This window comes from Caretta caretta, chromosome 8, assembly GCF_965140235.1.
Source record: "Caretta caretta isolate rCarCar2 chromosome 8, rCarCar1.hap1, whole genome shotgun sequence".
NCBI lineage: Eukaryota > Metazoa > Chordata > Testudines > Cheloniidae > Caretta > Caretta caretta.
This window is the reverse complement of record NC_134213.1, coordinates 64,371,839-64,386,155: the sequence shown is the minus strand read 5'-3', so window position 1 is coordinate 64,386,155 and position 14,317 is coordinate 64,371,839. Positions and strand designations below refer to the sequence as shown.

At 41.3% G+C, this 14,317-nt stretch overlaps 1 protein-coding gene across 1 annotated transcript in view; it reads left to right on the top strand.

The window, feature by feature from the left end:
* Window positions 1-10,722: 10,722 nt before the first annotated feature.
* Window positions 10,723-14,317, top strand: part of LOC125641848 (complement factor H) — a 34,563-nt gene continuing 30,968 nt past the window's right edge. Inside the window, exon 1 of the mRNA XM_075131546.1 lies at window positions 10,723-11,051. Within this exon, the coding sequence (XP_074987647.1) occupies window positions 10,889-11,051 (163 nt within the window). The 5' untranslated portion in view covers window positions 10,723-10,888. The remainder of the gene's footprint in view (window positions 11,052-14,317) is intronic.

Below are 14,317 nucleotides of genomic sequence, written 5' to 3'. Positions count from 1 at the left end.
ATAAAGCTCAAATAAATTCTCTCTCTCTACCTTGATATTTAAGGTGAGGTGGTGGAGGAGATTAATACTCAGTCTCCAAAAGCATTTGTTGAGAGCAATATCCAGAGCCAAGAGCAACAGTACATTAGCCTTCAAAAGTCCTTAGTTTACTTTGTGGAGCACTGAAATGATATTGCTCAGCTTTAGTGTCATTCATGCATCCTAGATTTTCTGTGCTGTGCACTAAAAATGATTAAAATATTAAATTGGCTCTAACTATATATAGTGAAACCTGTACTTATTAGGCAATCTCCTGTCTTAAGACCATCCTGAAGTATCTCCAGACATGAAGAGTGCAATCATCTTGTACCTTCATTAGGAGGTCACCTCCTGTTGAGCAACTAATTTTTTGTCAGTTACTTGGACAGGTTTTTAAAACAGGCTACACTGCAATTTGATACTGAGATCATAGGTTGGGACTTTCATCCTTTACACAACCAAAAACAGCATGAAGAAACCACGCAAGCACAGCGGGATCCCAAATAGCCATGTTTACGAAAAATATTAAAAGCATACAGGGCCTACCTACAAAGATACTGATGTTCTGATTGAATTTTGATAGCTTCAAAAAGATAACACAGTTAAGCACCACTAGAGAGCTCACAAAGTATTCAAATGGATACTACCCTATACACTAGCAGGAGCCTGGGTTCAGTCCAGGCTGGAGGCTCACCTTCCCCTTTCAGACTGATTTTTCCCATGGCCACTGGTACTATACATATTTTACAAATAGTGGGAGAGAGGAGAAGAAGGTTGATAGAGTGGGGAAGGACATGAAAATAGAGTAAAAGTCGGCACCCAAGGAGGTTAATGAGAGTTTTTCAACTGATTTTAGTGGAGCCTGGGTTTTACCCTAACAGTCAAGGCTTAGGGCCAGATTGCAAATGTATTTAGGTGCCTTGTTCTTTTTGGTTTCAATGGAACTTAAGTACCTATGTGCTTTGGAGTATCCAAGTAGGAATTTATCTGAATCTCTGTGAACCTAAGTCCCTCTGAAACCAAAAGCAGTTCGATGCCTAAATACCTTTAAAAACTGGCTCTTAATTGCTCTTTGTGAAATAGTCATACTTAAGAAATACTTAGAGCTAGGCAAATATTTTTGAAAGCTGATTCATTAATACTTTCTCAAATAAAATTGGAGTTCATGTTCTCTGTTGAATGTGTATTGTTACATTTTTGTTAACAAATATTCAGAAAGAAAGTGTCTATTTGTGAAAACATCTTAAAATCCTGCAAGCTTTACAAATTGTAACACAAATGGTTATGAAATTCACTTGATATGTGTTTTGTTAGTTTTTGCCATTTGTTACTCATTAACCTCCTTCTGAAATGTTTCAGTCATTGAATCGGTGAGCAGAAACAACAATGTGGTTTCCAAAAGGAGGTCAGGAGTTGTCATGCATGATCTGACCAATAGTCCAGCTAGCGTAACATACTGTTCCTGGCAGTGCTCAGAACTTCAGGGGAAAGTTTTGAGAAATCCCATAAAGGGCAGGCAATTACAGAAGAATTTGCCCACAGAGGAAATTTCTTTCTAACCCACAATAGTTGGATTTATGCCCTGAAGCATGTAGGTTTATATGTGCCCAATCTAATGTTCATTGACGGAAAGACTTCTTTTCACTTCAGCAGACATTGGAATAAGTAAAAACAACAAGGAGTCCTTGTGGCACCTTAGAGACTAAGAAATGTATTTGGGCATAAGCTTTTGTGGGCTAAAACCCACTTCATCAGATGCACAGAGTGAAAAAGACAGTAAGCAGAATATATATTCTAGCACATGAAAAGATGGGAGTTGCCTTACCAAGTGGGGGGTCAGTGCTAATGAGCCAATTCAATTAAGGTGGAAGTGGCCTATTCTCAACAGTTGACAAGAAGAGGTGAATACCAAGGGACGGAAAATTACTTTTGTAGTGCTAATGAGGCCAATGCAATCAAGGTGGCCCTTTTCCAACAGTTGACAAGAAGGTGTGAGTATCAGCAGAGGGAAAATTAGTTTTTGGAGTGACCCATCCACTCCCAGTCTTTATTCAGGCCTAATTTGATGGTGTCTGGTTTAGAATAAGTGTTCTAGCTATGTAACTGTGGATGCTTTCGTTATTATGGAGGTGCTTGTCATGGGTCCATAGTTAAGATGGTGTTGGTATTTGTACTGAAAGCAGGACTAAACCCCCTTTGTTACATCGTCTAAATAGTAATTTTGCACTAAATTTGGCTCAGTTTTTCTTCATAGGCTAATTGAAATTTCTACATCACTTCCTTGATAACAGATATTTTCAGGTTTATTTTGAAAGGCTTTATATCTGAAAAAAAATACCTTGCTAATATTTTTAAAGTTCGCATAATGTATCTGTGCAGATAGAAAGAGACTATTGAGAGTTGCAAGAGGATTAGGGGAAGTGATTATAGAAGTCAGGGAATAAAACTTTTACAAGGACCGTTCCATGAGTGAACGTAGCTTACAGCAACAGAAAACACCAGCTATCAATGTAAATGTGTCTGGTCTGTTTCTGAGACACTGATACTGCAGAGCTATACTATTCTACTGCTACTATGGATATGTGTTGCACAAAAAGGTAAGTTGTTACAATGAAAGACATGCTCTTAACTGATAGCGAGTGTCTCTTGTAAAACTTAGTGTCGTATTTCATTTAAATGAATAAGTCAAAATACAAGAACATTATTTATTATATTGATTGCAATGGGCATTCCCAAGGTATCTGTATATGATAAAACATCCATCATTTTAGACAAAACTGTAATAATTAAAATCAACTAGCTCACAATTCATTTCAGGAGTACATTCCTTTGCCCTGTGATGTTACCCTAAACTTTTGGGCTTGGAAAGTTCAGGGAAATATTCAGCCTGTTAGCAGGGTTGCTCAATGCTGTTAATGATGGATTGCTGTAGAAAGAAATTTTTTGTATAGATGTAACCACTGAGTAGTCAGTAATTTAACAGAATTGAATGGAAAATATTGTTGCCTGTTTGTTAAATAAATAAATAGATAAATAAACAAACTGAGAAGAAATCTTAAAATCTTATGAAAAGGCTAAACAAAGATAACTCAGATCTGCAGAGAAATGGAGCAGCTGTGAACTGCATATATTTTGTGGCTTGTAAATGCAGTCTCTATTCTTTACTTCCACTTTTGACAGATTAGAAATTAAATCAGTGCCATCACTGAGAGAAATTTGCAACACTCGTAACCTCTGCCTTTTCAGATCGGGTTAACTCTTCACATTCCTCAGTGCTCTCTAGTGAGGAATTGTTAGGGCATTCAGCCATCAAATCAATGAGAAGTACAGGTTGAGAATTCTCTGTACAGCATATAATGTTTACAATAGCTTCTCCATTTGTGATACACTTTTAACATGTTTATGAAAATGGTCCTGTGGTGCAGGCTTGCTGTAGGGCCTTTGTATATTGTAGGTAAGATTGTTAAACTTTGCCACAACCTCCAAAGGCCCCTTCCATGAATTCTGCATTTTATACTTTTTTACAAGGGGTAACACCTTACCTAATCACCCACATCAAATGAATGAACACAGGCATTGAGATCATGATATATTTTCTGAGCTGCTTAATTTTTAATGAGGTTTTGCTGAACAATTTCCATCATAGTCTCTAAATCTTCCCTAAACTTTTGCACATATTCAGCCTCTGGTTCCCCCTTTGCTTGAGTGCCATCCTCCCAGGGGTCTCTGATGCGATCCGGGGGACCTCTGACCTTTCTCCCATACAGGAAGTCAAATAAAACAAACCATGTGGATAAGTGGGGTACCTCGGAGTAAGCAAATAATAGAAAAGGTAACATTACATCCCAGCGGCTTGCCCTCTTTTTTTTGTACATATTTCCAGAATAAATTTTAGGGTCCCATTGAACCTCTCCACTAAATAATTAGCTTGAGGGTGTTATGTGGCTGTTTTCCATTGCTTTACCACACACATCTTCCATAACTCACTAACTACCTGGGATGTGAAATTTGATCCATGATCTGGCAGGATCTCCTTTGGAAAACCTAATCAGCTGAATATAGCAAACAGTTGTAGCCACTGTTTTAGCTTCCACATTAGACAAGAACAACTGCCTCTGGGTACCTGGTGGCAAAGTCAGCTGCAACCAATATAATTTTTCCCCCCTCTGGGTTGGGCAGAGCATAACCTAATGATATCTGTGACCAGAGGTGCTGGAACAATTTGTATACAGGGGGTGCTGAGAGCCATTGAACCAAACTGTAAACCCTGTATATAATGGAAACTATTTCAAGCCAGGGGGTTTTGCAGCATCCCCAGCACCACTAGTTCCAGCACCTATGGCTGTGGCCATCCTGAAAAATACTTCCTTGATTACTGGTACTGGGGCAAGGGAGCCTTGCGTGACATAAGTCATAAGTCCTGCAGTATACCTTTACTTCATTTTGAATAATAGGCCAAAAGAAATTTTTGTTGAATTTTTCAGAAGTCCTCTCTGATCCCAAGTGACCTGCAAAAGGGCAACTGTGGGCTCGTAACATTAATGCACAATGCTTAGTGGGCACAATCAATAGTTTACATGGCTCCCTAGCACTACAGTGCACCAGAGCTTCTCTGTACATCCCTCCCTCTTCTATAAAGAACATCCTCCTGTTTCTCTGGGGCATTACTGAGGACTGTGACTTTCATGCTTTCTGGGGGTAGAGGGGCGGTTGGCATCCTGCTCTGCAGTAAAATCCATTTGGCTTGCAAGGAGAGCTGTCACAAGTAGGGGGAAGACTCCCCCTCCCCTGCCGTTGCTATTCTCTGCTGCTAAGGGGACGGAGGTTTCCCCTTCCCCTCACCTGCCTTGACCTCCTCAGAGTTTACTCCTGGTAACTCAGGCTACATCTACACATCTTCAGCGTCATGGATGGTACATGTAGCTACAAGCCACAGTGAAAAACAGGTTGTGTCCACATTGCAGTGTGTAGCTACACATGTCAGTGAAAGGCTGTGGTGGGGGGAAAGGCTTCAGCAGCTTCCTGCTGCTGGAGCCTTTCATTGTGGTGAGGAAAGGAACTGGCAGGGAGAGCCCTGCCAGAGCCTTTCCTGGCTGCTTCCTCTCTGCTGGAGCCTTTCCCCACTGCCAGAGTCCTTAGCTGGGACACAGCTGATACATACCCATCTCCTTCAGGTGTGTCTGTATTCTTCTTTCCTAAGCCATGCCTCTCCACCTACGCTGTTACGTAAACCCGTGCTAAGGGGGCTACCTGAGTATGTACTCTACATGTTGCAGAAAGAAGCATGCATTGTAGATGTAGCTTCAGAGATGCATTCCCCTTTAGTACAGGTCACAATATTAACAGCGTTGGGAAGTGATATATCCTATCATTCCCAACGAACACATCAAATTCTTAAAAATTCTTTACTTTCAAAGTACACTTTAAACCTTCCCTTTCCAATCTGATGCAGGCTAAAGGCACCATGGTTTTCAACTGTCCTAAAACATGTAGTAGCTTTATTTCCTCTCCTGAATCACATCTCTCCTAGCCAGGGAAATCTGAGCACCAGTATTTCATCAGCCCTAGCACACTTTACTATTTATTTTGGCCTTTTTAATGAACTCTTTGTCTACTTCCAGGAGGTCAGACCTGACAAAGTTAACCAGAACTCTCTCTGCCACCACTGAAGTCTCTGAACAGGGGAAGCTGCATTAACCGGAACAGATCAGGGACTGAACTGGGACCCCCGTGTACTTAGTGCATTCCCTTCTCATGTGATCAGGGGACCGACATGAGTGATACTTTCTTGGTCCCTCTTTTTGAGCTGGGGTCTGACAATTAGGGCTACTAAAAGGAGGCAGTTACTGGGGTGGTGTGGACTTCACTCTCACCCCAGGGACAAATCAGGAACATCCTTTTACTCCAGGTTTTTGCCCTTCCTTTTGGAGCTTGTGCTCACTATATAGTCTCACTTGTATGTACCACAGCAGCTATTTCAGTGACTGCTTCCACTGATGCTGGAGGCTTCTCCTACACAGTGGTTCGCACTTCCTCGGAGTGGACTTCAAAGAGCTGCCCCTGAGCAATCAGATCTACAGGTTTTCCAAGGAATCTGCCCCTTTACTCTTTATCCATTTTCTCAAATAATCCACCATCTTATGCTCACATTCCCTGTGATGTAATTTATCAGTCTTTTTGAGATTTCTGAATTTGAGGCAATATGATGCTGGTGTAATTTGAAACTGTTTTTATAATACCATGCCTCATAGCTGCATTTACATCCATATCATTAAACACTTGCAAAGCTTTGCCAGTCATTTTGGAAAGCATTTATTCTCAAGTCATCAGGGTACACTGCAGATCCGTTTGAAGGTGGTTAAATAGTCTCCAGTATATCCCTGTAGCTAGGGGGCACAGTTTGTCCCACCCGTGGGATCTCTGGAGAGGATGAGCACCCGGGGGCTGAGGCCACCTGGCCTTGTTTTTCCAGTATGCTCAGGGCATACAGCCTCTCCTCTCTTTCTTGCCTCTTCTTGGTTTTTTTTTTTTTTCCACCTTGGGCTTCTGCTTCCTGGGCTTCACACCTTTTGTCTTCTAGCTCCAATGCTCACTGGTGGGCTACTCTGTCCACTGCCTGTTTCTGCTTCTCTGCTTCCAGGTTTTGATTTTTAGCTTCCATTTCCAGCCTTTTGGTCCACTCCACTATCTCTGTTTTCTGGACCTCTATCTCATCCAGTTTGCTTTACATGGCTACGGCACCAAGAACTGTGTCATGCTGGTCTTCTAAGCCTGTTCCACCCTTGGGCTCAGTCCCTTTTGGTGGATCAGTCTAATCTCTTTGCTGTTTATCCTGCTTACTCATCTTATATTTTCTTTTGTTTTATCTCCTTTACCCCAAATCAGCAAACAGAAAATAACAACCCATAACCTCCTCTTTATTTGCATCCAATTTTTCTTTTGAATCTCTCAGAATCTGATTTATAAGTACTTGGAGTGTGATTTTTGGTTAGCTAGAGAACAGTGTACTGATCCTGCCAGCTACACCACTGTGACACTTCATGGGCCACTCAAGACTGTGAGGCACCTTATCACCTGCCACCAGCGTGAGGGAGTCTTGCCTTTACTAGCTGGATGTTAGCTCCCTAACACTTGCCCTTGGGCTACACCAGCCCTGTCTTTGCCTTACAGGTTGACAAGTGCACCCCAGCCCCTGAGTCCCTTCAAAGTGCTCCCATGTGGTATCCAGCCCCTGATCACTGGATACCCACAGAAATCTTAGCTCCTCTGTTTCCGAAGGAACAGTGTATGTGAGTTTACTAATTTTACCTTAGCCCACTGCTCCTGTATTACTCACAGTGCTTGAGTTCAATTATAAAACAAAAGGAAATTTATTTAAGAAAGAATAAAGATTCAATTAAAAACCAGTGTTAGAGGTTACATAAAAAAGTCGTCAAACATGCTTTCTAGAGAGTAAACCTAACTAACAAGGCATTCTCCTAACTCCTACAAGATAATGTACCCCAAGTTTTTTCCCCAGCGTTTTCAACCAGTTTGGTTCAAACACTTTGTCATCAGATTAAGCCTGTTGCCAGAATGTCCTCACACACTGAAGGAATGCCATGGTGTCATTGTGCACCCTCCAATATACCAGCACAGACCTTTTATGTTCACCTCAAAATAGGTTTCTCCCCACTGTTTATCTCTTTCTGATAATTTCCTTCTGAAGTCTCCTCCAGCTACTCAGAAGCATTTGACTTAGAATGCTAATAGACTCCTACAGTATGACATAAAACACACAATGGTTCACCCTGGAGATGAGTGTCTCCCACCTCCTGCCTGGAGGAGTGTGTCGCAAGACACACTACCTTTGAGTGACCTGATTTTAGCTACTGTCCTCGGGAACATACTTTTTACCGTATATATGTAACTCCTCACATATTTTCCATACATATACCTTGCAATAGTTGTGATGACCAGAGTGACACAGGCTCTCATTAGAGACCTTACATGACATTCTTTTGGTGAACTTAGGGGATCCCTATATACTCCAGTGCCCACTACCAGTTGGCATCCAGAGGTTCTTGGGTCACTCCTTCCCCCTTGCTTCAGCTGCTGCCATCCTTCTGCTCTCAAAGCAAACATACAAATAAATTCACTAGCCATCTCAGTAATTCTGCATTCTTTAAATTGTGTGTAATGGAAATTTCATCCTTAATGTTGTATTAGTTTACTTCTTTTGCAGCTATTTTTATTATTTTCTGTTCATTCTATTTATAAAATACATATTTTTGGGGTTGGACTCTTTGCTTTACCTAAAAAGTTTCCACATAAATAGTCATGGAGATGTTTCACTGAAGGACAGAGTTACTGAGCGGGACTCTGGCAAACTTTGTGAAGAGGTGTCTGTCAGAAACACCGTTGTCAGCAGTAAGATTCTTAGGTGGAAGTTGGTTGGTCCTTTCTTAGGTGGAAGAGTGGCTGACTCTACTCCAAACCCCAGGATAAGTTACCTGAGAGGCCTCCATGATGACAATTTTTGTCTCTCTAGCCTTCAAAACATGATTTAGCACATACAGTGCTGCTTCTCGCCAGAATTCAAAGTTCTGTTTGACCAATGAACTTCTGATCAATGTTTGATAAACACTTATGCTTGCACAATGCTATCCTCCACAGCCAAAATGTATGTCTCAAGACTTGGCTTCACTCGAGTTTTTTACTGCTAATTTACTCCAGGGACTTAATGCAAGCATAAAGGGTGGTTTGGACACTTCCCAAATGTTTGTGATTAACCAGAGGTAATGATGCCTAGACTGATGCTTAGGTCAAAGCATGTTAGTATTCTGGGACAGATGTTTGAGAAGAGTTCAGGCTAGCTTTTACAGACTTTTACTAGCTTTAGTTAATTGGTAATCAATTAATTTGAGGTAAAAACTCTAGTATAGATATACCATCACTGTCCTGTCTACTGCACCTGCCAGCCCAGCTATACCTCATCCTGCTACCTTTTGAGGAGGGGAAAGCACTGGGCCTATACAAGTATCCTCAAGATCCTGCCACCTTCAGAAAGAGAGGGACCCAGCAACTTGTTAATCAAAAACTGATGTATGTGCAAGAGAAGGGAGCCTTCATAAAGCAAGAGAGACAGGAACTATATTTTGGAATCCAGGAGATCCTAGGGAATGCCATAGAGAAGAAGGGAGGGTGTTTGACATTCAGGGTAATCACCAAAAAGTTCTGATCAGCTTGTGTTTTTGGCTGTTTAGTAAAACAGAACATCTGTGGCTTCTGAACATTGGTTATAGGGCAACTCCTATCTAAGGCTGAATCAGAGTTTCTCTTTATGGGCAATTTTTCAAAGTTCTCTAAAATCAACACGCATAGGGAGTTTGCCTTGAAAATTGCTGTGACATTTCAGGTGTAGGACTAGAGCATATGGTGCAAATTTGGAGTAAATTCATTCAAGGATTTCCAAGATACATTACCTCCCTCAGAAAAAGACTCTGCTTTCTAAAATGGCAGGTTCTTATTATGCTTTTTTGTGCACTGGTTCAGAACAAATGATGGGGAGAGACCACACAAAACTCATATCCCTGAACTCCCCCAGTACTCAGCTTGTTTACTGTACCTGTCTCTGAATATTAGCTGTTTAGTTCAGTTCTGTGGAGCGAGTGGTTTTTGGCCTGACAGTACAATGCTCAGGCTCAGACTCGCACATAGATGTCTCTTTGCTGAACAGTACATGGTTGGGCTAGTCCTCAGTGAGTGCTCACACCAAAAAAATCCCCCTGTTCCCTTGTGGAAGAGCCATTGGTCTGAGTAACCTATGTGTTTGTCTCCTCTTGTAGTACACCTGTTTATGTTGCTGTGCATCTCTGCTGCTCTTCTTGGTGGCAGGTAAAGTAAGTGGGAGTTGGTACAAGGTCAAATCTGGCAGTGCTGGGATGATTATCAAGGTTTCTTAAATTGCAAACTGGAATCTTTCAGAGAGTCACATTGCTTTTTTGAAATGCATGTGCCAGATGAAATAGTCCGACATGATTGAATTGGAGCTGGGTGAAGAACTGATTTGGTTGGTTGGCTGGCAGTTCTGAAAAATTGGAAAAAAACATTTCAGTAAGGGCAAATGGAATCCAAGAATTCTGAAAAATTTCAGCAAATTGGAAACATTAACAAAGAGGGCATTTCAAGTCAAATTAAATGTTTTTAATTTGGAGCAACTTCAGCAACCAAAGTCTTTCACTATGCCACATTTATTTGAAATGCTTGTGCCAAATGGAATAGTCAGGCATGTTGGAATATCAGTTTAGTTATTGTATATAGTGCATGGTTCTGAAGAAAGAAGAAAGATGATTTATAAAATCTGGTAGTCACGTCAATTATTGTTCTAAATGGGAATTTTTGAAAATTCCACCAAACACTTTTTGGACATGTGGTTCTCAATCTTCCCAAAGCCAGGAAATCCCTCTTTTAACATTTGAATAAGTCATGAACTCCCTTTCCAGCCTTTCAAAATGCCTGGTCTTTGGACCCACAGAAACTCTGCATGATCCCCGAGGTGAGCAGATTGTAGTCTTTAAACCCTGGTGGTAAAGAATTAATTGTTCATTTTGCATAATTAAGCTTTCTGAAGACCAACAGTGTGTCTTAAGCAACCTGTGTTTATCATGAGGGATGTCTCTGAACTCTGAGTAGTTGATACCTTGTGTTTGTCTCAGCAGAAGTATCTTCCACACCATACTGTGAGGGGAGAAATTCCATGGAATCATAGAGGGCAATGAAAAAAACCCAAGTTGGACAGTATTCCCAGGGGAGTTTACACATGTTATCTCTGGTATCTTGATGTTGAAAGAGAGGTGATAGAGAGAGGTATTGAGTGGGAGTAGAAAGCATGATCAGTCTTCAAAAGCAGTTGCTGAGGACAGAATGCAGAGAAGCACAGAACTCAACATCAGCCATTGCAAGTACTGGATTTAATTGGTCAACCCTCAGAATGACTTTGCTGAGCTGTATCATCATTCAGATACTCTGGGCTTTCTCTGCTAAGGGACAAGGTAAGATGCAAAAGGAGCCAAATATTCAACAACACTTTAGCTTAACTCTTCCCTGGTGTGGGTGATATTAAATACACTCAATGCTGCACATAGTCAAGTGCTGTTACAGTGAACTCTCAAATATACAACTTCAGCTCACGTCATTTAATAGTGGAGACATCCCCAACCCCGCTTTACAAGGGCAAAACAATCAAATGTACAGTAAACAGGAGAAAGCCATTAACAACAGAGTGAATGAAAATCTTTGAAGGCAAAAGGTGTGAATTGAGTCTCATTTTTGGGTAGTGCTAGAGAATATTTCCACGTGTCAGAGCTACTGCCTGTTGAAACAGGGCTGAGTGCATCCCTCAAAATATAGCAGCGTTCAGAGTGCAAAAGCTGGTGAGCCTTCATTGTACCTCTGTATGTGTTACTTCTGTTATCAGAACAGTTGATGAAATTCGTTCATATATTCATATGTCTCTTATTTATGTCACGCTATGTGAATTGTAATGATATTCATTGTTTTCTGGTTTGTTTAGAAATTGTGTTTTGTACCATTCCCAGATTTAGTGTTATATGGATGGAAGAAAACACTCTGGCATGTGGGCCTGATTTATAGATACAATGGAGACAGGAACCTTACATATGCTTATAGATAGTGCAATAGGTCGTATAGAGCGAGTGGGCATTTTAATTTCTGACACCAGACCTGCTTTGTCCATGCCCACGATGTCATATAGTAAAATATGTTTTGGAGTGATGACTTTCCAGGACACTGTCGGGTTCCTGAGTAGATAAGGGCTATTTATGTTTAGTGGTGGGAAAGGAGGATCCATCTGAAACCTAATTATTACAGTGGACCTGGTCTGTGGTAAATCAGGGTAGAGCAGTGAAGGAGTCTTGTTTGTAAGACCCTTGTTTCTTTGAATACTAAGGATTATGTTCAGCATTTCTGACCTCAGGATTAATCCTGCCAGGGTCTACTCTCAATTAAATCAGCTTATCTGTTTAGAGGAAGGGGTAGACTTTCCACCTGAAATGAGCAGGGAGGGTTCTGCCCGGTCTCCTGATCTTGATCACAAAACCAGTAGAGCAGGTCCCAATTACACTGGAAATCACATCTGCATTTATGACATGGCAAGACTGTTGCACTCCTCTGGGACAATGCCATTACCAGCCTAAGAGTGTGTGTGAGCTATTAAGGCACTTTTGGTGAAAGGGTTTCAGCTATGGGATGAACTTCCAGAAGAGATTAGACAAATCATATCTGTCCAACTTTTGGTCTCACTGCAAGACTCTCCTTTTTTGATATAGCTTTTCCATCCTAATCAGAATGACACTTATGATAACAACTACCTGCGCCCCACCTAAACAATAAAATAAATTTATCCTAAGCAGATCCGCCCAGCAGCAAAGGTAGGAGAAGAGCTACCGACTTCATCAAGTCCACACGGATCTCACTTTGACAATCTTATGCAGAAAATGCTTCTACAATGCAATCCTTGGAATTAGAAAAAAAAAAAGAAGATGGATATAAATAATGTTAATTGAAGGGGATTTACAATCCAATGTCCTGTTTCCAGTTAAACTTGTTTGTCTGTTTCTCTTTAGTAATTGCATGTGATCCTCCAGCAGTGAATAATGGAAACTACCGCCCTCAAAAGAGTGTTCAGAAAAGCGGATATAATCAGAGCAGACTGTAATTGTAGATTTCACTTTGATTTGGACAACAGGGAAAAGACAGCAGAATACACAAAAAATGGCTGGTTACCTATTCCAAGATGTGTCACAAGAAGCCTCCTATAGCATCCTACCAGACAGGAGAAGTGTGTGCCTTATACTATCTGTTCACATGGTTGTAGCACATTCCCCTGGGTGTTGTGAAGTGTGTTGAAGTGGTGGCTCCGCCTTCCAATTGCTGTTATGCAATAATTTCGAAAGCTGTCACTTCCTGATTGGTAGGAAAAGCTTATAGGGGTGAGAAATAAAATAAGTCAGATCATCAGATTGTATATGTCCTGGACACGGGCTCCTCACTAAATGTCACAACTTGGCTGGTTTATAGACGGCTCAAGTAGTGACACCTGTTAATAGGATGCCCAACACTTTCCATTATAAGACCTAGTTTTCAGTTGCTTATAACTTTTTGTCAAACTTTAATCATTCTGGCTGAAATTGTCTATGCTGAGTGTCTTCCTCAGTTTGAATTTTGTTGGAAAGTTTCGGTTAAAATAGACATTTCAGCCATTTACAAGAATGAAATGAGGAAGAAATATTTTGTTTTGCGTGTGTTAAAATATTCTTACAAGAGTTTTTTGTTAAGGAGCTCTAGCACCCACATTCTCTGGAGTAGGACATTGAAATCTGGTTGGGGTTTTCACCTGGTGTCAGGGATGTGACTTTTTCTGTGCTCCCAAAATCTGGCCAAGTTATAAGCATAGGAAAATCTCAGTTTGCACAGTAGAGACTTGTTAGAGTTTGACAGATACATTCTCTCAAGATTCTGTCTGCACTGCACATGGTCCAGGGCTGCAGGTGTTGTGCAGGACTTCCCTGCTAATTGCTCCTCCCGACTTTGAAGGGCCACTGTGGTGCAGCAGCCAAAACTGAGAGCAGGGAGACTCTCTCCTGCACTCTCATTGTTCCCATTGCTGGTTCTCAGTCAGGCTGGAGGAGGAAGTAGCTTGACTGAACTGCAGTGGGGTGAGGAGCCTGGGGAGCAGAGGCAGGCTATGGGGTGGGGATAAGGAGAAACAGCTGCAGGCTGAGCATTATTACTGTTATTTATTGCACCCAAAAGTACAACTGGCTCTTCACGGAAGATGAGGAAATACCTGGTACCTGTTCCAAGGAGTTTACAATCTAACTACTAGATATGACACAATAAGTGGGGGTGACAAACAGCAGGGACGGACTGGGTGAGGAAGGGCAAATATCACAGCAATATGGTCGCACAGTTGCTCACGTCAGAAATGTACATTACCATGACGAGTCACCTGCTAGAATTGGTATTTTGGTGTTTATTTTAGGCAGACCAAGATAGTAACATGTCTCGAGTTTTTAAACAGGAACACAATAGAACATAAATGCTGCTTACTGTTATGGATGCATCTTGGAGAAGGTGACCAGTCGTTCTTTGTGCATATAAGTTCGGTGTGCAGATTTTCAGGACTATAACCATGAGCGCACACTCATGAAATGTCATCGCCTTCTTGGTAGGTTTTCCCGTAGTGACATATAAATTTACCATCTTCCAAATGACTGACAGAACACTTTCATAAAGG